Source organism: Talpa europaea (assembly GCF_964194135.1).
Source record: "Talpa europaea genome assembly, chromosome: X".
Lineage (NCBI taxonomy): Eukaryota > Metazoa > Chordata > Mammalia > Eulipotyphla > Talpidae > Talpa > Talpa europaea.
Window position 1 is genome coordinate 6,486,043 of NC_140081.1, and position 25,430 is coordinate 6,511,472.

Genomic DNA, 25,430 nt, shown 5'->3' on the forward strand with positions numbered 1-25,430 from the left:
ATAAGACAAGAGAAAGACATCCAAGGAATCCAAATAGGAAAAGAAGAAGTCAAACTATCACTATTTGCAGATGATATGATAATATACATAGGAACCCCAAAAACTCCACAGAAAAACTAATTCAACTCATCAATCAGTTCAGTAAAGTGGCAGGATACAAAATCAACACGCAAAAGTCAGTAGCCTTCCTATACACAAACAATAAATCTGAAGAAGAAGAAATCAAAAAAACCATCCCTTTTGTTATTGAAACAAAAAAAATCAAATATTTGGGAATAAATCTAACAAAAGAGGTAAAGGACCTATACAAAGAAAACTATAAAACACTGTTAAAAGAAATAGAAGAAGACACAAAGAAATGGAAAGACATCCCCTGCTCATGGATTGGAAGAATAAACATTATTAAAATGGCCATCCTACCAAAAGCAATATACCGATTCAATGCTATTCCAATCAAAATTTCAATGTCATTCTTCAAAGAAATAGAACAATTATTGATGAAATTCATATGGAATCACGAAAAACCCCGAATTGCCAAAGCTCTCCTGAAAAAGAAAGAAGGGAATGGAGGCATCATACTCCCAGACTTCAAACTATACTACAAAGCCATAATCATCAAAACTGCATGGTATTGGAACAAGAACAGACATACAGACCAATGGAATCGAATAGAAAATCCAGAAATAAACCCACAGATTTATGGTCAACTAATCTTTGACAAAGGAGCAAAGACTATGCATTGGAGCAAAGAAAGTTTGTTCAATAAATGGTGCTGGGAAAACTGGGTTGCTACATGCAAAAGAATGAAGCTTGACCACTACCTCACACCATACACACAAATCAACTCAAAATGGATTAAAGAACTAGACATAAGACCTGAAACCATAAAATATATAGAAGGAAATATAGGCGAAACACTACGTGATTTGCACATCAAAGACATCTTTACAGATACATCACCCAAAGCAGTGATAGTGAAGGCAAAGATAAACAGCTGGGACTACATCAAATTAAAGAGCTTCTGCACAGCAAAAGAGACAATAACAAAAACAAAGAGAAATCCCACTGACTGGGAGAACATTTTTGCACCCAACACTAATGATAAAGGACTGATCACAAAAATCTGCAAAGAGCTGATGAGACTCAACAACAACAAAGAAAATAATCCAGTCAAAAAATGGGCAGAAGAGCTAAAAAGAAACTTCTCTGAAGAGGAAATGCAAATGGCCAACAGGCATATGAAAAAATGTTCAAGATGACTTGTAATCAGGGAAATGCAAATCAAAACTACCATGAGATACCATCTTACACCAGTGAGAATGGCACATATTAAAAAAACTAGCAACAACAAATGCTGGCGAGGTTGTGGAGAAAAAGGAACTCTCCTGCACTGCTGGTGGGAGTGCAAACTGGTCCAACCACTATGGAGAGCTGTGTGGAGATTTCTGGACCTACTAAACATAGAGCTTCCATATGATCCAGCAATTCCACTCCTAGGTATTTACCCAAAGGACACAGAAACATCAATTCCAAAGAACACCTGCTCCCCTATGTTTATAGCAGCACTGTTTACAATAGCTAAGCTTTGGAAACACCCCAAATGCCCAAAAATAGATGACTGGATCAAGAAGATGTGGTACATATATACCATGGAATATTACTCAGCATTCAAAAAAGATAAACACATGCCATTTGCAGCAATATGGATGGCGCTGGAAGGGATCATGCTCAGCGAAATAAGCCAAAAAGAAAAAGAAAAATACCGGATGGTCTCACTCATAGCAGGAATCTAGAAAACTTAAATAAGGGACCAGGGAAATGAATAACTATAAGAAAGTGAAAATCAAAATCAACAAAAAACTATGAACCAGAGACACTTTTTGGGGGGTGGGGGGCGGGAGGGGAGGGATTGGGGTCAGAATGGGGGGGTTGCAATTGTATGGGGAATATAAAAATAAAATTTATAAAAAAAAAAATGTGGGTTGACCAAAAAAATGCACTTGAGAAAACTTTGAAGAGAGAAAGTCTCCAATTCCAGAATGTTCTATGATAAATTCTTTCACTCTTTTCTCTTTGAACTTTCCTTGTAAGATGGTGAAGTGGTTCCTTGCCCTTTTTCATGTCTATCCTCTCTCAGCCCATTGTCCATCTTTAGGACTTTTCTTATGGCTATATTATTGTGTGCCTCCTTTCTTAAAGCTTTTTGTCATTCTTCTTGCTAGATTTCCTATTAGCAAAACTATGTTATTCTTACTGATGTGTAGGTGAACTCTTTGGATGTTGAAATGTATGTATCACCTGAGATTAATATTTGGAGCAGACTGAATTGTACTTCCTTCCATGGATTCTGTAATACCCCCTGCCTTCCCCAAGATTTATAAAAATTGCCTTCCTAGGCAATTTACAAAAAAAACTCTTCAGGAGTTTATATATTTCAGATATCTCAGAGATGGAGGTATCTTCTAGCCTAATATATTCAAAATGCCATTTCAAAGTATACTCAACAGTAGAATCTTTAGGAACTACTTCACATCCTTTTTTTTTAAATGGATTTTCAAAATATGTGTATTTTATTTTTACAGCACATCTCAATTAGGCACATTTCATGTGTTCATGAGCCACAAGTGTCTAAGTAGCTTCTCTACTTAATACCACAGGCTTAGAACAGTGCTTCTCGATCTCAGCACTATTGATAATTTGAAACCAACAATTCTTTGCTGTGTGGAGCTACCCTGTCCACTGTAGGATGATTAGCTGCAACTCTGACCACCACCCACTAGATGTCAGTAGCAACCCATTCATCACCCCCTTCACCTCCCTACTACGTGCCCCCCCCCACTCCACCCCCCCCACTCCACCCCCCCCCCACCAAAATGTTTCTATTCTTTGCCAAATGTTCCCTAGTGGGGACTGGAAGTAGGGTGAAATTGTCCCCAGTTGAGAATCAAAAGTTGAGAAACAGTGGGGGGAAGTGTCTGAAATGAATCTTAGGATCAAGTAATAAAAACATTCTCTTTAGAAGCTAACATTACCGGTCACTGAACCATCAAGTAGTACTTACAATCATTTAAAATCCATCCAATTTCCATTTTCTAAATTCCCAAGAAGGAGGGGAGGGCGGCTGACAGAGGAGAGGTGGTTAGCAGGAAGAAGGGGGGAGGAGAAGAGAGCCAGGGAGGAGAACGCTGCTTTTTGAGTACACCCCTGTGCTTATTTTGGGCCCCCCCTCGCAAAAATGATACTGACACAGCTTTGAACCCACCTTGGTGACTGGCATCACTATGTCATGTTTTCAAAATCCCTGAGGCTCCTGTCTTTGAAAGGAAGCTGATGGATGCCTGGGTAGCAATCTTCACCCAACGGAGTCTGTGGGTTCAGTAGTTGGGAGCCCCCAGTGTTGCTCGAAACTAGAATGATTTCCTTTGAAGAGCAGCATGTAATATCAGAAGTGATAAGCAAGAAACCTCAGCCTTTGGGTGAGCTAATCTCTTCCAATATCTCTCTTGTCAACCACGATGTCAGTAAAGAAATCTCAATTAACTATGAAGTCTTCAAAGTATTTGGCTTATATAGATACATATAAAAAAAGACTGGGAAATCAGAATTATAGCAGAGATTTATTCACAGAAGGAAAGAAGAAAGGGGAGGAGGAAGGAATTAGAACAGGAACACATGTCAGAATATTTATATTCATCATTATCTTATTCACTCAGATTTACACGTATCTATATATGAAGAATGTTGACCTTTACGTAATAGAAGATCATGAATCATCAACAGTTGCTGATTATTTTCACTCTACTTGACAGTTAATGTTTTACAGTTTCTTAACAAGAGGTGAAAAATGAAAAGGTTTCTGGTTGCCCCTTGGTTAGTGAGAACAGTAACCTAACTGGTGGTTTCACTCAACAAGCATACGGTTTATCAGGAATTTACTCTGACTGGCTTAGCTCATTTGAAGATACTGAAAGTCTAGCTGTTGGGTGTCTATACTGGGGGTTGGCTACAGCAGGCAACAACCTGATTATTTCCAAGGTATCTTTCCATGGACAAGTGGGACTATCGGTACAGGAGGAATCTCTCCAGGGGCTCTGGCAGGTGCAGCTCGTGGACACTTTGATGACAAGCTCGGCCCAAGCACTTCCGGACACACAGGCGGCAGAGCTGGGAAAGAGTAGGCGGGCCTGAGAAGAAAGAGAGGTGGTGTGACCCTCATGCTGGTGTGCTGGGGTGCCGTGAACGGGAGATCAAAGGACTGGAAGAGGCTGACTCTTTCCAAAAGCTTAAGACAAGCTGGATCTGTATGGGAACTCCAGAATGAGGTAGCAGGTGCTAAATACACACAAGGGATGGCAACGTGGCCCTCTGGACCGGGCACGTTTCTTTAATTTGATCCTCCAATGGAAATTATATACGGCTATCGAAGGAAGCAAATCAGAAGCAAGTCAGGAATGAGGTGTGTGGTTTGAAGCTAATGTGGCATTCGTACACCCATGGGTGTGATGTGCTGGCTGAGGGGAAAACCTCCGGCTGCACTGAGCACACAGGAGACAGCTACAGAGCAAGGCTGCAGCCAGGCATGTGGCTGCAGGACGGTGGCCTGCAGGATCACAGAGGCAGTGTTAGGAGGGCGCTGGGCTCCCGGGCCTCCTGGCCGTGGCTGCTCATGAGGCTGTGCCCAATAGGTTTCCCCTCACACTCAGAGGGGCCCTCCATGCTCACAAGGGTCCCATTTAGACCCTATTTGACCCTGAATGAGCTTCTGGCTGCAATACTGGTTATAGGGGGGCATGTGCAATGTCCCAGCATTTCCTCACCTGACTATCTCAATAAAGAACTTTTCACATAGATCTAGGTAATAACCAGACTACACAAAGTTTTCCTTTTCAAGAAACTCCTATCGTAACAGCATCCAGGAGAAGTGGTGTCTGCGTATGCAATAGCCTGATAACGCCTGCGTCAATATTGCCAGGTACAACCACATGGCAGAAAGCTACCTGGAGGAACAAACAATCACCCTTAGTTCAAGTCCTACGAAATAAGAATGGAAGGCTTCCCTACCTGCTTCCCAACTAAAGTCCCTCTAGAAAACAGTAAAGCAACAAGCTGTCCAGCTTGCCGAGTGTGAACTCTGACATAGCCGGCGTTGTCTTTCTAGAACAAGCAGCTATATTTATGAAGATGGAGGACACGAGAACATGCCTATAAGAAATACAAATCCTGGGCCTGGAAACATTTCTGAGGGATGAGAAGAGGAACTGTCATAGCTAGTATAGCCATATTCTCAGCTAATAGTTAGAAAGTACCTGGTATTTGTAAATGGAGAGCTGGGAAGGAAGCTTATAATTCTTCAAGTGGAGATTGAAATAAAAGAACAATGACTCATGACATGGACTTCGGGAATAATCTAGACCAACGGCACTGCAAGTGTGGCCTCAGATCAGCAGTGTCAGCATCATCTGTAAGCCTGGGGGGGCGTACAGCCTAGGGTTCTACCCCAGAGCTCCTGCACAGTGTGTAACATCCCATCTCAGTGATGCTGGGACTGGCCTCTCCCACAATGCCGCCCCCACTCAGGAGAGAAGGCTAAAGGTCAGAACCCCCCAGGGAAGAGACAGGAAGGAGAGAAAGCAGGTGTGTCCAGAAGCCACCCACACCAGCCCTTCCTTACCTTCCCGGAGTAAGAGTGCCTGCTCCACACTGCTCTTGGGCGCCGCCACATCCAGTGCATTTTTGCCCTGCGCGTTTCGGCACGTCAGGCTGGCCCCATAGTCGGCTAGCAGGTGGATGATTTCCACGCTGGACTGGCGGGCGGCAGCATGGAGGGGTGTGTCCAGCCACTGACCGTGATCAACGCTGGCTCCTGAACAAAGCAGAGGGCCACGAGCCAACAGGAGGTTAGTGCAGAAGTGCTGTGAGCCTGAAATACAGCAGCTACAGGTAACGGCACAGCATGTCAGGCCATACTCCACCCAGCCTTGACAACTTGTGCCTTAAGCCTAGAACCTCAGTAGCACTTACTAAGACTGTTTCAAAATATTTTGATGAGAAAAAATGAATAGTGTAGTCATTTTAAATATGTGCTTTCCTTTCCTATTGGACACAAAAATGCGTGCAGCTCCTTTTACACGGTTATTTTGGTTTTTGACAAGGACAAAGCTAAGTTTACTTGGTGTTCCATTATTTGGGGTTCAAAAAAGGCTGAACTGCTGCAGAGAGTAGATGATGGGGGATAAGAAAGACCAAAAAGGGTTTCCCCGGTGGTGCAGCGGGTTGAGCGCTGTGTTGTGAAGCTGTCCGCAGCCTCTGCAGCATGGCTTCGAGTCCCAGCTGGCCAGGGAGATATCCACATGGCATGGCAGACCTTTCCTGCCTCGCCCGCAGCTTCCCTCAGCAGTGCTTTTGGTCCGTCTGCCTGCTCTGCTCCCTGCTCTGTCTCTGGTGAATCCTCTCACCCTCCCACGCCTCTGACCTGTACACCAGCTCTTGTATAAATAAATAAATCTTAAAAAAAAAAAGACCAACAAGATCAAAGAGATTAAAGTTCTTATGGAAAAGCTCTCATTACCAACTCCACCTTCACGGCCATGCTAAGCTTGGAATCTTTAACCAAATAGCAGTTCAAGATATCTGACTGTGGTTTGGATTCTCAGTTCCTTTATGTGCCTTTTAGAATGAAAAAAAAAAAAAAAAAGACTAAGTAACTTCGCAGGATTGCCCTCAAGTAAGTATGGCAGATGCATGTTGTTTTCACCACCCCCATCCTCCCAACAATCACACTGAGATCTGACTCAAGGGAACCACACCCTGGGGTGGCCAGTTCACACATTTCCCCTGAAGCCCAGTAACGGGGGTGTGTTGCTGCAATCTAACCCTAAGTCAATCAGTGCGTTGTATTCCCTTGGCCACTACAATTGATTCAGAGATGGGCATGTGACTCAAAAAGAGTCAGTGAAATCCATGTTTTCCTCCTAGGACTTAAGGGAAAAAAGACTTTTGCTGTCTCTCGAGAACACCCAGGAGAACCATACCAGGTAAACGGAGCCAGCATCCAAGGAAGTCAAACACATACTCATTTCTCAGGAGAAGTTCTGTTTTAAACAAATGTCAAATGCTGTCAGAATTTTATTCAACTTGACGAGAACTTATCTTTGAAGTCATGGAAAATCAATCAAAATTAATGGAGTCTTCCCAAGAAAAGATTTCTGGACGTTACCTAATTCTAGAAGTTTCTTCACACAGTCTACTCTCTGGTAGGTGCAGGCCACATACAGAGGCGTTCCAAGCTGAGGCACTTCTTGGTCGATGTTAACATTATTCGCCAGCAGAATCTCCATACACTCTCTATGCCCTGGGGGAACAGAAGACAGGCTCACATAAGGGAAACACGGACTGTTCCTAGAACTATAGGACGGCTGATCTGAAATGGACTTTTGATAGCCTAGATTTTGGGAGGGATAGAATTTTATTTTGAAATCTTACGTATAAATCCCCAAAATAAAATCACTAAAGGCACAGTGTGCCCATGCTGCTTTCTCCTACACTCTGCTTTGCAGCCTTTGAGGTACCTCCAGCTAAGCTAGGGGCTCCACGCAGCATAGCTGAAATCACTTTCCAGCACGAAGACACCAGCCTACAGATGGAGGCTATAAGGCTCAGAGGGGTAAATGACTCACCCTAGCATTACCCCAAAAGTCAGGGCTCCAATCCCTGTATAGAAGATTGGCTGTAAAACCCTTATTTTGCTAACCTGGAAGATATCTATGAGAACTAATAGCCTCAAGTATAGGACATACTTAAATACCTTTCAGAAGCAGTGATTACTAAGAACTGTGCAAGCAAGCATACTCCTCAAACAGGCCGCCCAAGGAATAGATGCCTTGATGAATACACCACATATGAAAGATTGGTTCAAGAGCAAATGTAAACTATCTGTTCTCTTTGAAGATTTAAGTGTCTCAAGGAGACATCTGAAAGGTATTTAAGTATGTTCTATACAAGATGAAAATGCAAAAATTGTGCAAAAATGAAAAATGATGTAAAAATATATGAAATTTAATAAATAATAAAAATTTATCATCGCTAATTAACTTAACCAACCTTTTCTTTATAGATAACATAAAAATAAGCTTCATCTCCAGCCTGCTGGATTTATCACAAATTTTGGATTAGTATCAATATGCATTAAAATGTACAAACAAGGATTTTGTGGGGTCAAAGTATTTGTTCACAGAAGTAAATATTATACTTGGATTATTGATTCAAATGGACCCAATTTATTCATAGAGCTTTAGAGCTATAAGAATCCAGAAATGATATTTAATCTGTACACTGGCAAGTATAGGGAGTCAATAAACATTTTTTAATAAATCTTGCCTTTCTTTTTTCCAGAAGAAGAAACTGAGCCCAGTTTGAGCCTAGTTTACTGAGCCTAGTTTACTTTACATTAAATTGAAGTATTCTCAGGTTAAAAAATTGAATATTAAAAATCAAGACTAACACGTAATAGTATCTAAAATAAAATGAATTTGTTAATTTATTCTGTGGATGTTGGTAGCTAAAATGTTTATATGGGGCACCCCTGGTGGTGCAGCAGTTGAGCGCTGGGCTGTGAAGCTGCCCGTAGCCTCTGCAGCGACAGTTTGATCCCTGGCCACTGGCAAGGGTCCCACATGGCGCGCAGACCTCTCCTGCCGTGCCCGCTGCTCCCCTCAGCAGTGTACTTCAGTCCTTCTGCCTGCTCTGCTCCCGGCTCTGGCTCTGGTGAATTCTCTCACCCTCCCGCGATTCTGACTGTACCCAGTGCTTGTATAAATAAATAAATCTTTTTAAAAAAAAGGTGTTAAAAAAAGTTTTTATGATACAGAAAAATATGTATAGACACGTGAACTCATGTGTTTATGACAGCAATAACAACCGTCCAAGCACTGCAGAATTACTTAAATAATTCAAACCAATTCCCAAATTCATCCATTTTTCACTGCCTACCCTAAATTTAAAGAACTTACTTGCAGTTTAGGAAATGACCAACATCCATTATTTATCAATAAAAGTTTATTCCATATGTATATGAAATCAAAAGCATTGATACATTGAGATTTGGGTCTTCGGTATCATTTAAAGTCATCCACTATTGAAAACTTACCAAGAGACTTGCTGAATAACCTGGGGCAAATCTTTCATGATTGCCTTTTGAAATAAAGACTTTCACCCCCAGTTAGACCAGCAAAGATCTCTGCTAGAGCACTGTAACCTCGCCATTATATTTCTGATCTCACCATAAGAGTAATTCCACTGCTGGGACACAAAGAAATGTTGCCCTTTGGGTGTGACCTTTGACAAATGGCCTTGACCTTTCAATGGCATCTTCTTGCTCCTATCTAGCCTAAGTACATAGTTTTAAAATCCCTTAAAGGTACTCCTTTCCCTTGTTTCAAAAGTAACTAGAACACAGGATTTAAGGTTTCCACCATGTGGATTTTTAAAGTTGCAACTTTTTTTCTCAATAACCATGAACCTTAATTTAAAGACATCAACTCAGAGTCATCCTGTTTACTTTTCCATTAGAGATACTAGCAGTCTTGACTTCGAGATACTTTCATCACATGTTAGCAGCTAGTGTTTTATGGGCTTTGGGGGGTGCGCTGTGCCGTTCTTTTCTAGTAAGGGCAAAGACATAAAGGCTGCATCCAGTGCCATCAAAATACCAGCAAAGAGCTGGAAACCCTCCAGAAAGGCCTGCGCAGAGACTGTCCCCAGGAAATGGGACAGGTTAGAAGCACCTGTTCCATACCCCTTTCCTCCCATCTCCAATCCCGGGTACTTCCTGAAGGTTTCGGCAAACTGGAGTGAATGCCACAGGATTTGGAAGTCACACAGGCTACAGGCGAAGATCTGGGTGGTGCTTCCACGGCGACACTGTACCATTGATGGCTCAGGTGGACCGAGCCCACCAATGCTTCGTGAGCAATGCAATGGCTCGCTTACCTCTCTTCACTGCTTCGTGGATGGGTGAGTTCAGGTGCGCCTGGAGCTGGGCCTTGGCTCCAAATCCCAGGAGCAAGTTGACACAAGCAGTGCTGCCGCTGCGGCAAGCATTGAAGAGGGGTGTGGCTCCATGAACAGTCACTCCATTGACCTAATGATGAGAAGGAGAGCCCAAGGATTTGCTATTTCTCTACCACTGTCTCCAAGTGTGCGTTCCTATGCAGGTGCCTGGAGAAATCTAGACACTCAGAATGTTGCCTGGAACTCAGTGAGCACGGAACAAACATTTGCGACAACAATTTCCACTTTCCATTAATATAGAATGGGGTCCTCTTCCTCCTCAGTCATGGACAAACATGATAGGAACCAGAAATACTAGAAAACCAGTTAGCCTAAGGTCTGAACATCTACCCTTGTAAAGTCTCCCCAACAATTCCCCACAGTTCTGTCTTTCTTGCCACAAATCTTCTTAGTTTACTATCACCCATATTAAACTGCCCATGCCAGCAGTGACTCCTAAAGAAATTGTGTTTTTAATGTCATGCTTTTAAAATGTGCTCTCTTTAAAGTTTTTCTATCAATTTTCCAAGGTCAGTTTTCAAAGCACTTTAGTTCAAGTTGTTAAAAACAAGACAACAGTCCCCAGATGGAGTTGGCATGCCAAGTCCTTTGTCGCCAAACCAAGGTTTAGCCTAATTACAGCTTCGATTTCCCCCAGAAACGGAAATGTACTTCAACCTACCAAGCAGGACCCACCTGATCAGCAGGAGGCTCCACCTGACAGCTCTCGGCCTTGCCCTAAAGGAAAATGACCTCCCAGTAACCAAGCTACGTTTTCATCAGGTATCACTTCCTAGTTCCTGCTCCCTGTAAAAGTCTTTCATTTGTACAGCTTCTGGGTGCTGCTTTCTATCACCTAAACTGGATGCTAACCACTTCATGAAGTGTTGAATAAAGACAACAGAATCTTTAAACTTCACTTACTTGACTTACGTTTTTATAACAATGTCTCCTTTTAAGCTAGCATGATGTTTGTGTGTTGTTTCATATTTTAGAAGCTAGTCACTTTTTAAAACTGCATTCTTTTCTAGAAGGAGGCCACTGGCTGACAACATTGCATATGATTCAGAGATTCATACTCTTCAGAGTATGCCCCCCCCACCCCCGCCACCCCCAGCACACCCATCCTCCTCCACCTCCTGTTTTTAGACCTTAGCAGTGGCCTCTGGGCAGCCAGGCCCGTGTGGGTGGGGCAGCACTCACGTGGGCTCCGTTTTCCAGCAAGGCTTTTGCACAGGCCACGTGACCTCCAAGGCATGCTTCGTGGAGAGAGGAGACCCGATTGATTGTCACAAGGTTCACGTTCACACCCTATAATTTGGTGAGAAGGGGGTTAAAGGCTATAAGAGCAATAGGAATGAAAGCAATGCTGGTGGACAAAAGGAATTAGGAGATCTGCTTCTGACTCCCTGCCTCCTAACTGACCTGCTGAAGGCTTCCAAAACTTAGTACATGAACCCCAAATCCTAAGTGCCAACTCCTGCCAGACGCCCCTGGTGCTGACCACACTCCTGCTGTGGCCGATCGCCCGGAAGCCCCCTGTTGCCTGTCCCTCCACCTGAGGGCCTCTCTCTGCACCGTAGGCCCATTCCTTTCCACGTCCTGAACATGAGGCCACTACTCTAAAGCTGTATTAAATCTATCAAATTGGGTATCCAACAGAATCAGGAAAGTCTTTTCCCTGTTCTTTTCCCATATGTGATTTCAAGAAAATAAGAAACAGACCAGTCCACAAGATGGCAGCAACGTACTAGAAAAAAATTTGATCAGTGCAAACACAGAATCCCAGGAATTATGGAAACGTCACGCTAGGCAGCCCTGAAAACCTGGCCAAAGGAGTCACCTTCACAGTGATGAGAAAGTTCAAATTACTACTAAGACTTGAGGCTCTCCCCGGTTGTCAGTCACAGCCAGCGTGGTAATCAGGAACTTCTGAGCTTTAGTTCAATGTCTTACAGCACACCACACTATCTTAATGCGAAATAAAGCAAAAAAAAAAAAATAGGACATTAAATTTTTAGCTAGTGTGAGGGTGACGAAGTGGGGATATAGTAGGAAAAGGCTGGACTTCTTCATCAAGAACGCTCCTCCGACATTAAGCAGACTACAGAAACCAATGCTTATGACGTCTAGTCAGACACAAAGAAATGCTAAATGTAACGTGGCATCGAGGACTAGATTCTGCAAGACAAAAAGGACATCAGTGGAAAAATTGGTGAAATCCCTGTAATCTGTAGTTTAGTGAATAGTGTAGCAGCAATGTTATTTGAGTAGTGTCAAAATATTAACATAAAGGGGGTTCGGTAAAGGATGTGCCCAACGCTCTGTACTATCTTTGCGACTCTTCTTGAAAATTATTCCCAAAGAGTTTGTTAAAACGTTTAAGTCTGTAAAAATACTAATGAGAGTAATGAGGTGGGAGGGCTGGAGGGAAGAGGTAGGTGTGAACCACTTTACTGTGTACTTTTTGTATCATTTTAACTCGTGAACTATGACAACATATTACATATAAAAAATAATCACATCGGGGCTCCCCGGTGGCGCAGCGGTTGAGCGCTGGGTTGCGAAGCTGCCGGGGCAGCCTCTGCAGCGCCGGTTCCATCCCCAGCTGCTCCCCAGCCACCGGGAGGAGGGTCCCACATGGTGCGCAGACCTCTCCTGCCGCCCGCTGCTCCCCTCAGCAGTGTACTTCGGTCCTTCTGCCTGTTCTGCTCCCCGCTCTGGCTCTGGTGAATTCGCTCACCCTCCCGCGCTTCTGACTGTGCCCAGTGCTTGTATAAATAAATAAATAAATCTTTAAAAAAAAAAAAAACCTCACATAAAAATAATCACATCAAATTTTAAGGACCTAAAAATCAATCACCCCGCAACATTACCAGGGCTGGAGGCCATTTGAGCTTTGCTGTTCTCCTTTTGTCTCTACTTTCTTAAGAAGTAACACAATTCAGAAAGGAGACAGCAAAAAAAATCACACAGAGCAGTGAGTCCAGTTGCTTCAATTCCAAACAGTGGAAAAGTGTGGCGGTAGGTAGGATGTGGCAAAGGACATAATGACTCATCGCTTCTGCAAACATGGAGACCCTAAAGCAGAGCAAACGACTCATGCATGCTTTCTTTCATCCACTGCAGAAGTATTTAAGAAGCCACTCTTTATTATTCAAGATGCCAGGGAGACAGGCTTAAAAATCAAGTAACCTTAATAGCCAAGACTTTACTCAGTCTTCCCAAATGAGGCAAGTTTACCCAGCTCTCAGCCTATTTTAATGCTGGCTCTTGAAAGATTGGCTCACTGGGTGGAGGACCTCTAAGACGGTTCCCAGTGACCCTTGATTCCTGGTGCAGGCACACCGTAGACACAGTTCGAGGTGGCGGCCAGGGCACCACACAAATCAAGTATTGCAATAAAAAGAGTCACAAATTTTGTGGCTTCGCAGTCAGCATATATGAGTTGTCTACACTGTACAGTAGTCTATTAAGTGGGCAATAGCATGATGTTTTAAAAAAACAATGTATAGGCTTCATTTAAAAAAATTTATTTCTAAAAAATGCTAAGCATCATCTGAGCCTGGTCAAAAATTGGCGCTGAAGACGTGCTTAATGTAGGGTTGCCATCTGTAAAATAGACAATATCTTTGGGAGCCAATTAAACGAGCTATGCCTGCATTGGCTCACCCATGTAGTCCCCACCCCTGGAGGGTGTGCTAGAGTTTTTCAACTCACATCTAACGGGTTGTCACTTCAGAAATTAGGTTATAAAGAGACTGTGACGTCTCATCCTCTCTCCGGGGGAAGCCAGCTGCCATCTCATGACGCAGCCCTGTGGGGGCCCGTGTGGTGAGGAAGTGAATCTGGCAACAGCCGTGTGAGTAAGATCGAAAGCAGATCCTCCACATTCGAGCTATGAGCCAACTGAAGCTTGGCCAATATTTTGCGGCCCGCGGGAGACTGAGCCAGAACCACCCAGCCAAGCTGCAACTTGCTCCACAGAAACTGTGATACTATTGTTTTTGATGACCATGTTTTGAGGTGATCTATTACACAGCAATAGTTGACTAATGCAATTTCAGGACTGCCATTACTAAGGCAGATTGGGAGAGTATAAGGTGAGTTAGTGAACATAAATTTGAGGGCATTCCCCACCCCCTCACAGGGAGACTTTCCATGAGGTAAAGGAAGGCCCAGGAAGGGAAGGATGGAACTGAAGACCAGCCACCCCCCCAAGAAAGGACAGGCAGGAGGAAGAAATACAATAGAGGCCTAGAAGGGCCTGGCTGGGACCCAGAGGAGACAGGCAAGTCCTCAGCTACGGTCGTAGCTGACAAGAGTGAAGCCTGATTATCGCAGAAGCACAAAGGAGCGAGTCTCCCATTTACTTACTTGAGCAATTAAAGTTTTAAGGGCCAGTAAGCGTCCCTGGGCTGCGGCTTCATGAAGCGGGGATCGGTCAGCCCAGCAGTCTGAAACACAAATCAAGTTTGGTGTCAAGGTCTGGAATCTGCTTCCGCAGCTTGTTCATGCTGCCCACCCACTGTGACAGGAGGTTTGGGGAAAGAGGGGAGCCCCATCAGGCTCTCTCCTTGGCCCCTGACAGGGTGAGAGGCCCCTGAGCGCCCAGCCAGCCTATTAGTCTGAGAGGAAGCATAAACAACTTCCCTGGCCCAGAGGCCCTTTAAGTCAGCCATAGATTCAGTTCAAATAAACACTGCTCAGTGCTTGAACCTGACAGCTCTAAATAAGGCAACATGAAGGCAAAACTGGTTCGTGAACTTCCCCACTTCCGTCACTCCCCTCCCTGCCTCTCTGCTCACCTCCACCTAAGAGTTGACATCCTTCCATCATGAGGAAATGCGAGTGGAGCAGGGCAGAGTTTCGTTCTGAAGGCCCCACGGAATTGGCAGCTTCGCTTTGGTAGCGAAGCACATCTATTATCATAATGCAGGAGGTTATTTGAAAAGTGACATAATCCTCCAAAACTTGTTTTGTGGGCACTTGAGAGTGATGGCTGGGCCTGGAGCCAGTGGAGTCCCACGGCTTTCTATGCCCAAACGAGCAAGACTCTGAATACACCTGAGCGACCTCTAAGACGGGGGCACAAGAGCCCAGTGTTGGGCCCGTGCTCTGGCCTCTCGGCGCGTCACGAAAGCACCGGTGGGTGGTGTTAGGTCCTCAAGCCATTTGTGATTATTAGTAAATACACATGGTCGGGCAATGCTCTGGCGGCAGCCTCAGAACTGTCTTACAAAGTGTCTTACTTTTCTTTTCAGTAAACAAGACTTACCAGCTTAAGTGGGCATTTGAGAAGTAACCCTCTAGTAAATAAGCCAAAGGGCAATCATTTGCTTTGGAAGAAAACCTGCTCCAGTGTGTAAGCTGTAGGCAATTCTTCGATGGTAACTGTGCTTTTCCTACACTGAATAGCGGGCCATGCAATCTGGATTGATGGTGTTCCACATTCCCCACACCTGCAGCCTGGGCCTCAACCAGGCCAAAGACGGAAGCAAGGGAACTTGACATAGCCCGAAGCCTCAAGGAGAGCATGGACTTTCCAGTGGATGAGGCTCAGGACTAAAGACATTTCCATAAAATGTCTTCTTACCTTGAAACTCAAATTTCATCTTCTCTAGTCCTTTGAGCTATGAAAAAGGGAGAAGCTAGAACGGACTGTGCAGTGTTGGGCGGAAACTGGAGCACCAGCACTGGGAAAACCTAAACCAGGGCTCCTTGCAGAAATCCCTGATTCCAGGGGGCTGATTCAGGCAAAACATGAGATACGGCTCAGGCATCTTGCCAGAAAGTAAAGAAGTGCTCAATAAACAATGTCAAAAAGACACAGAAGCTGGTCTGAAGGGGCTTCGCCAAATATCAGAGAATTTGCACATCAAAATAAATAATGGTAGTAAGAGATAGTACATCCTAGCAAATAAAATGGGATCCCTAAGACCTCACTGATATAAACGAATATATAAATAGCAAGAAGAGAACACTCTTCCCCATAGAATGCCAATTGAGAAATGAAGAAATAGAATTTATGTCAAATTATCTCCCCACCAAATAATTATTAACTATCAAGGGAGCGGGGGTAATTTTACAGCAGAACAAAATTGTAGACACCCCCTTCCCCAAGAGATCAAAGTTAACTTCAGAGGCGATGAACAGAGTGTGCCGTGGGACGTGGGACGGAACGCGATGAGCAACACCATGTACTCCCGGAGCGAGCTGGATGGAAAGAACACACGATGGCTTCTGTGAGATTCCTGCTCCGAGGCATAGCCCAGATCTAATCATGAGGACACTGTGAACCCACTGAGGCGGAGGTACATTCTTCTGGAACCCGCTCAAGGAGGGGCTGAGGAACTGTTCCAGGTTGAAGGAGGGTGAGCAGACACATCTAAGGTGACGACGTGCACTGGGTTGGATCTTCTGGCTACCAAGCACGTCGTTAGCACAGCTGCGTAAACATGAAAGAGGTTTCTGGGTGAAGAGAAGTGGGAATCTTGGTACTGCTCTTGTCGTTTTTTAGAACTTAGCTCCCAAATAAAAAATGTGTATACACAGATGGCAACTGCATACTCCTGACCTGAGTAGGGAAAACAGATACCATTTTAACATGAAAATATATCATCTGTAGCTCCCCTTGTTCCTGGATCAGTTAAAAGTTGATGAGTGGGGTCATTTTAAATCTCCCAAAAAGGGCCTCCCCTGGTGGCGCAGAGGTTGAGCGCTGGGCTGCGAAGCTGTCCGCAGCCTCTGCAGCACCGGTTCGATCCCCGGCCTCCAGCGAGGGTCCCACATGGCGCGCAGACCTCTCCTGCCGCCCGCTGCTCCCCTCAGCAGTGTACTTCGTCAGTCTGCCTGTTCTGCTCCCCGTTCTGGCTCTGGTGAATTCTCTCACCCTCCTGCACTTCTGACTGTACCCAGTGCTTGTATAAATAAATAAATAAATCTTTAAATAAATAAATAAGTCTCCCGAACATTTATAATTTGCATGAGGTGGGACGATGTAGGCACGGAATCCGCCATTGGTCAGCCCCGGGTTCCTGCGAGTACATCTCCACCTCACTCGGTATGAAGCGAGCATCAGACTCGTGGTCCTGTGGCCTAATCGCTCTTGAAACTGGACGCTGGCACTAGGGTTGCAGGGACCTTCTCCACCCACAGGTGACCCATGGAGACCAGCTCAGTCCCCAACCACTGCGGGCGGCAAACAGTCTTTTGTTCTAAGGACAGCCAGACCCCCCCGAGTCGCCTGGAGGTCCGAGACGTACTTGATGATTCAAATGTAAGAGCAAGATTTAAGTGTCAACCTATTATTGACTTAGAATATCAACCGAAATGGCCGCATCATTCCTAAAGCCTGCCTCCAAGTGGGGGGTGGTGTCTCCTTTTCTCCAGGGAAGCAGAGCCCTTAACTCATCTTCGTCCTCTTTCTACTCATCAGTCCTGTAACACCCACCCCGTCCACACAGCCTGGCTGGACCCCACAAACCTCATGTGGGTCGAAGGAAGTGAGACACAAAAGAGCATGTGCTGTGGGATTCCAGCTGTTGAGAGCACAAGGAAGCTGAACTCACCTTGGGATTAGAAGTCACAAAAGGGCGGGGGGCTGATGGGACGGGGGCACAGCAGGAACTGTGCTGACAGAGGCAGTTTCTCACTCTTGGGAGCCGGGACCTGAGTGAGGTTGGTTTGTGAAACTTTCCCTGTTTGCTTAGGGTTTGTGCCCTGGTCTAGACTGACATCACCCACGCAGGGCTGGTTATGGCCCTCCGAGCAGCTAGCGGCAGATCCGTGTGTTCTGCACACAGGTCCCCACATTACTTGTTCAGGGGCCAACTCTGCAGAGAGGGGAGAAGCCGCAGCAGAGAGGAGATGTCGCTGCAGGGGAGATGTCGCCCTCGCTCGCTGGAAGAGGTCAGTAGGGTGGTCAGTGCTGCTGGCTTGGTCTCGACGGCAGGCTCACTCCAGTTCTGCCAGCCTGCCCCTGCACCAGGGCTCACTGCCAGGCCCCTTGCCCAGGCACCGGCATTTGGTCACTTCTCCTAGGGTCCCCCCATCAAGACAGCATCCTCTGACATCCCCACCTCCCACCCCACACTTCTGAGGTCTCTGCAAGCTGGTGGGGCCATTTCCAATCCACCAGAAAGAGGCAACAGTGAGTCATCCTGGGCCTCTCCCTCACCACAGTCTTCCAATTCTTTCCTCTCGTTCGAGGAGCACCGGGGCAGCTCAGGAAGCTGTCTGCCTGAGCAGACTGCAACATGAGCGAAAATGCCAGGCTCCCCTCCTTCCAGGTGCGCCCTTTATCCAAACTTGTATGGAGCCCCATCCCTTGGCTCTCAAGACAGGAGGGAAGGGACGCGCACCATTTCATGAAGAGGTCTCGCTTCTAGATGGTGGCAGAAATGGGACTGAAATCCAAGTTTGGGAGGCTTCACAACACAGGCTGCTTGGGTTGGAAGAGTGACCGGATCTAAAATCTGCCTGTCCCGGTAGGTTTCCTCAGGAGACAGCCTGACTACCTCCTCTTCACCTCCAGACACAGCGTGAAAGAGACCCGTTGCATCACCTTCTGTGTGGAAACGCTTTTGTTTCCCAACTGGACACAAAGCCACTCTCAGGGCAGTAACTTTCCAGTCACAGCTTTCAGCCCTTGCTTCAGAGGACCTTGAAGGCTTTTCCCACAAACCCCCTTTCCAGAATCCCCACCAGGGTGGGCTGGTGTGGTTTTAGATTCTTATTGCCAGCACGCAGTCTCTCATGCTTCCCACTGTTGTTTTGCAAATTGGAGCTAATTGTAGGCTAAAAGTTATTTGGCAGCGAGGGACTTTTTCCATTCCTTTCAGGAAATATGCAACTGAGCTCTCCAAATAAACGAATGCTTAAGTAGGAATCGATCGTTCTCTTCGAAGGCAGTTTATTTTTAGTTATTTGGCGGACTGCCTGTGTCACAGGGCTGCGAGCACAGTATGAAGATATTTTCTCCACAAATATGTCTACTTGCTCCTGATGAGGTGGGCGGAAAGTGTTCCAGTCCTTTCTCATTCCCCCTGTGACTTTTTCTCAGAATGTCATTCATATTTCTAGTTTTCGGGCTCTTTGAATAACAATTTCGTAACAACTTCTAAAATCACAGATTTCTTTTTTTTTTTTTTCTGAGCCAAAATCATTGATAATGTTTTTTTTTTTATAAATTTTATTGTTATATTCCCCATACAATTGCAGCCCCCCCATTCTGACCCCAATCCCTCCCCTCCCGCCCCCGCCCCCCTAAAAGTGTCTCTGGTTCATAGTTTTTTGTTGATTTTGATTTTCACTTTCTTATATTCATTTTCCTGGTCCCTTATTTAAGTTTTCTAGATTCCTGCTATGAGTGAGACCATCCGGTATTTTTCTTTTTCTTTTTGGCTTATTTCGCTGAGCATGATCCCTTCCAGCGCCATCCATGTTGCTGCAAATTGCATGTGTTTATCTTTTTTGAATGCTGAGTAATATTCCATGGTGTATATGTACCACATCTTCTTGCTCCAGTCATCTATTTTTGGGCATTTGGGTTGTTTCCAAAGCTTAGCTATTGTAAACAGTGCTGCTATAAACATAGGGGTGCAGGTGTTCTTTGGAATTGATGTTTCTGTGTCCTTTGGGTAAATACCTAGGAGTGGAATTGCTGGATCATATGGAAGCTCTATGTTTAGTAGGTCCAGAAATCTCCACACAGCTCTCCACAGTGGTTGGACCATTTTGCACTCCCACCAACAGTGCAGAAGAGTTCCTTTTTCTCCACACCCTCGCCAACATTTGTTGTTGCTAGTTTTTTTAATATGTGCCATTCTCACTGGTGTAAGATGGTATCTCATGGTAGTTTTGATTTGCATTTCCCTGATGACAAGTGATGTTGAACATTTTTTCATATGCCTGTTGGCCATTTGCATTTCCTCTTCAGAGAAGTTTCTTTTTAGCTCTTCTGCCCATAAAATCACAGATTTCAATAACACAATTGGTTCAGATGGAATACAGTTGCCTGAGTTCTAAGTATTCAAGATGAAAAATCAATTATTATTTTTTAAAATTTGCAATTACTACCCTTCCTGATTCTACTAAGTATTTGATATTATGGGTTTAAAAAAAAAAAAAACTACCAACGAACTGGTTATAATCTCTAGCATACATGATTCTCTTCACTCAAGTCCCCCAAATCATATGAAGCAGAATCTTCTGGAGCACTGATCAAAGAAAAGTCAAAAGGAATTTCAATTTTGAACTTAAATACAGGCGAGAGCCTAGTACGACAAATGATATTTTAAGGAAAACAAAGGTAAATGGGCCTAACCCCAGGAGAGTCACTCCCCGAGTTATCTAAAATATGAGAATAACAGTGAGCTAAAATGCACATGCTGCAGGATGCTCAGTCCCTGTCTGGAGAGGAAACAGGGGGTGTCTCTTCACAGTGTGTTAGGAAGAGGGCTCCTGTGGCTTCAGGAGGACCAGCAGACTAGGGGGGCAGGTGGGGTGGGCAACAGCGACCCTGCAGAGGACTGGTTGGCTAGCTGGGGAAAGCCAGCAGGCACCTGAGTTAGGTAACCAGTCAGAGGAAACAGGGGGTGTCTCTTCACAGTGTGTTAGGAAGAGGGCTCCTGTGGCTTCAGGAGGACCAGCAGACTAGGGGGGCAGGTGGGGTGGGCAACAGCGACCCTGCAGAGGACTGGTTGGCTAGCTGGGGAAAGCCAGCAGGCACCTGAGTTAGGTAACCAGTCAGAGGAAGCTTGTGCCAAGGCTTGAGGAGACAACCGGTGCCACTGAACGAGGCTAAGTAGAGGGCTGGGCAAGAAAGGGCCAAAGACAGGAAAATCCTGTCCAAAGGGAAGGACAGGGAGGAGGAGTCAGGAGGATGAGTCAGCAGAGGTGTGGCCACCAAGGCAAGTCAGTCCTTTGATTTTACAGCCACGAAGACAACTGAGTTTAAGTGTAACAATTAGAACCACTTAGCTAGTTAAGTTAATTAGACTTAAAACAGCCATTTTTTTTTTTAAAAAAGGTCACATTCCTATCTGCCATTGTAAAATCCTGCAAATTCGGAAAACCAGCTTTTTCCAAGTTTGATACAAACTCCTTTGGCAGCAAAACACGGTCAGGACTCAGGTTCATCAATTTATTACGCTTATTTGGAATTTCCCTTCGTGTGAATATTTGCACCTTCACTATGGAAATATCAAAATGCCCAGGGAGGGGAGGAGCGCTGTGTGACAGCCTACATAAGGTGTCCTCTTCCCACTACCCCCAAACTCCTGATCCTGGGGCACATCTGGCCCAGGGCTGCGGATAACAGCTTCTCAGTCTATATCTACACTTTATTCCCATCAAGTCTGATGACTAAGTAGAGTCATGGTACTAAGCAGAGCTTCAAATGGGACTAAATTAGCAAAGGTTGCAAATCATATACCACATCCCTCTATAGAAATACCTACAAGCTCAACACAAGATCTGGACATCCACGTGGTGCCCTTAAATGCAATCCGAGGACCAATGACAGCTCCCAACTTGAAGATACAGATACTTTCTTAACAACACATAAAAAAGTCCGAAAAATCAAAACAGTCAACCATCGTTTGACTCAATACTGATGAGTCATCTACAAATGTAATAGTTTAAACCACAAAGAATATGGAACAATGTTTTTCAGAATATGAAATTTCAAAACAAAAAAGTTCCAAAGACATAATAGCCCAAAAAAAAAAAAAATGAAGATACTTAATGAGGGGTGTGGTGCTACAGCTTCCCAAAGAGCTAGTGCCTGCGGCCTGTGCCACTCAGCTCTGCCCTGAGTTTTATACTGCCTTGCCTTCATTTTTCACGGCAGTGGTGATAGTTTATAAAACATAATATGCCATCAAATCAAGAAAAATAACCTTTGGGTGCAACTTTGTAAGCCAACTGCTAATTTAGTAATTACTTTTTTTAAAGATTTATTTATTTTTATACAAGAGCTGGGATACAGGCCACAGGCGCGGAGAGGGTGAGAGGGTTCACCAGAGGCAGAGCAGGGAGCAGAACAGGCAGCCAACGAAAATACACTGCTGTGGGGAGCAGCAGGCGAGACAGGAGAGGTCTGCCGCGCCATGTGGGATTCTCACTGGCCGGCCGGGATTGAACCCGCACTGCAGAGACTGCAGACAGCTTCACAGTGCGGTGCTCAACGGCCTGCGCCACCAGGGCGGCCCACTAACTTACTAATTAAATGTCACTTATTTCCCCCCATATATCTGTCTGACCTGTTAGCTGCAAAGGTAATTGCTTGTCTAATTACAAAAAATTTTCTTAATTTTTGATGTCTACCTTCAGTACATAGTATCTGACTATTAATGGTGTCCCCAAAAACGCAGTTAGAATCATGTGAACACCACTGTTTCTGGCATATTAATACTTATGTTATTCTAGAAAGCCTTATTTACCAAATCTGAATATACTCTTTATTCTACGTGTGTGGGTATATGTGTCCATACACACATATAGACATATAGATATGTATGTACATCTACCTCTATACAGACAGGAAACAAAGCCAAGAAATTGACTGCACTCTTCTCCTGCCGTATCTTGTTAAGGAAAATTGAAAAACACAATTTTGACCTTGTAACACCGCTACCTGCAAATTAAATGAGTATCATCCTAAGAATTTGAGTAAGTAAAGACAGTTGAGCTAAAGAATGAAAAAGCTCTATTTAAGAGATTTGTATTATGGCTCCAGATTTTAATTCAAACCATGCTTAACATAGGTTTTGACTATTAGAAAAGCTTTTCAAGAGTGCATTTCATTAAGAAGACAAAAACAGGGCCTCCCTGGTGGTGCAAGGGGTTTAGACGCAATCTATGAAGATATCGATCCCCAGCTGGCCAGGGAGCAACCCACATGGCCCAGCAGACCTCTCCTGACTCGCCCGCTGCTCCCCTCAAGCAGTGTATTTCAGTCAGTCTGCCTGTTCTGTTCCCCATTCTGTCTCTGGTGAATGCTCTCACCCCCCCACCCACACACACACCTCTGGCCTGTACCCCAGTTCTTGTATGCATAAATAAATAAATCTTTTTTAAAAAAAAGACAAAAACAAAGAATGCACACTAGTAGCTGGAGAAAACATTTTAACACACTCTTACCAATATTGACTTGGTTAGCCTTGACCTAATTTAAACCATGAGGATGATAAATCCAGGCGAACATCCAAACTATGTTACTAAAACTTCCAGAAGGCCCTGGCAAAGATTTATTTACATGTTAAATTAGAAAACAGCTTTTCAGACCTTGTTTAACTTGAAACTAAAGAGAAACATATAAAAACAAAAACACACCAGTCTAAGGCCACATACCTCCCTGAAATGTGTGACAAATGTAATCCCCAAAAGAAACTGCCTTCCACAGTCCAGGCCTCCCGACACCTTCTGAAACGTCAAGACTCTTCTCATTTTCCCCAGCTAACTGCAGCATTCGGACGCCTCGTCTTTAGGTCTTATTTCTTTGGGTAAGACAGCTGTTGTCTAATGTCTTCAAAGTTGTCTAGTGTATTGGAATCACATAGTATAAGTATTTTGAAAGAGAATCTTGGATGCAAGATTGGCTGAAACGGATACTAGATAAAGAATGATGTAATCCTGGAACCCCTAAGAATACTAAAAATACATAGGGAATTCTCAACTCTGTTTATGAACAAATACTTCTCTATCAAGTGACAATCCCAGCATAACAAGGATATCTGACTCACTTTTGTAGCATCTTGCATGCACATGAATTTCTATAAAACACGAGATTTTACCCTAATGTTGGTGCTTCCTATAACAATAACCTTTGTTTTCGCGCTTTGCAGGGCGCTGTGTAAATAGGTTTAGTGAAGGATTTTCCTCACTGGGACAAATAACTAATCAATTCGAATTGTAAATGACAGCACTAAAATATGTCACAATTTGCTGCTTTAAATCAAAGGTATCGGTCATTCTATTTCCTGAGGAAATAGTCTTGTTAGAATACATTGTTAACATTTGGCTAAAAATATTAAATAACCCTTATACAATTATTCCTTTGGTTGGTAGAAATGAGGTTTCTCAAAATACTCTTAGAATCTAATCACTATTTACTTCTTAGATGATGGTTGCTAATAGAACTACCAACTTATAAAAATTAAAGCTGAAAATCCTTCACCAACTACTATGATCAACATCACATTGCTACTTTAAATTTTTTTTAAAAAAAACTACCCCAAAAAACTAAACTATAAATGTAAAAACCTTCTAGAAACATGCCTCCTGTGAATTACCGGGGTTTTGGGGGGTATTGGAAATAAATTCATATATTTTTACCTGAAATTCCACCATAGATCTCTTCTGCTATCCTAGCTGCTTCTTTTCTATTTCCTTTGACGATATAGAAATGGGTTAGGAGTGCCAAAAACACCTTAATTAAGAGCTTGAAGAAAAAAAAAGTAGCAAACATTGTAATAAAAATGTTTTTAAAGCCATAGAAAACAGGACCGTCCTCCATTTTGGCTGACACTCTGTTTAGGTGCTCAAGATTGCAAACTTGCACCGAGTTATAATTGGTATCATATGATATCTATTTAAAACCTCTAGCCCTTCGTGCTCCTGTTACGGAGAACTCCGTGTGTAGACTCTAAGCTGACTGTGATTTGGCAATTGTATGCGCGGACACTCATGGCAATATTAGAACTGAAGAAACTTCTTTTTTTTTAATTTTATTTTTATATTCCCCAATTACAACCCCCTTATTTTGACCCCAAGCCCTCCTTTTCCTGCACCCCCCCCCCCCCAGAGTATCTCTGGTTCATAGTTGTTTGTTGATTTTGATATTTTCTTTCTTATAGTTATTCTTTTTCCTGGTCCCTTATTTAGGTTTTCTAGATTCCTGCTATGAGTGAGACCATCCGGTATTTGTCTTTTCCTTTCTGGCTTATTTCGCTGAGCATGATCCCTTCCAGCGCCATCCATGTTGCTGCAAATTGCATGTGTTTATCTTTTTTGATTGCTGAGTAATATTCCATGGTGTATATGTACCACCTCTTCTTGATCCAGTCATCTATTTTTGGGCATTTGGGTTGCTTAGCTATTGTGAATAGTGCTGCTATAAACATAGGGGTGCAGGTGCTCTTTCTAACCCGAAATACCCAGTAGTTCTAAACCTACATTTCATACTATGTTATTTAATAAATAGTCTTCATGTCCACACCTTCTTTCATTCCTAAACCCCAATTTTGCTTACATTATGATGAGAGGTAGGACTGGAACGATAAACTTCTCAGACCCCATGTAGACAAAGCAAGTTATTTGAGGTACGGACAAAGAAGTACAAATACAGACTATACTCTTGTGGGAAGTACGAGTCCCTG

The 25,430-nt window shown here is 44.0% G+C and overlaps 1 protein-coding gene across 2 annotated transcripts; it reads right to left on the bottom strand.

Moving 5' to 3' along the window:
* Nucleotides 1-4,059: 4,059 nt before the first annotated feature.
* On the bottom strand, nt 4,060-24,577 carry ASB11 (ankyrin repeat and SOCS box containing 11; the record flags this gene model as incomplete). 2 transcript variants are annotated; one of them, XM_084258743.1, is made up of 7 exons in its annotated part: nt 4,060-4,184; nt 5,672-5,863; nt 7,217-7,351; nt 9,988-10,138; nt 11,251-11,358; nt 14,425-14,504; nt 24,388-24,577. In XM_084258743.1, 7 exons carry the CDS (start codon nt 24,566-24,568, stop codon nt 4,060-4,062), a joined length of 972 nt encoding a protein of 323 aa, XP_084114869.1. The 2 variants fall into 2 exon arrangements, with proteins under 2 accessions (XP_084114869.1, XP_084114868.1); XM_084258742.1 differs by lacking the exon at nt 24,388-24,577 and adding an exon at nt 23,404-23,521.
* Nucleotides 24,578-25,430: the final 853 nt, after the last annotated feature.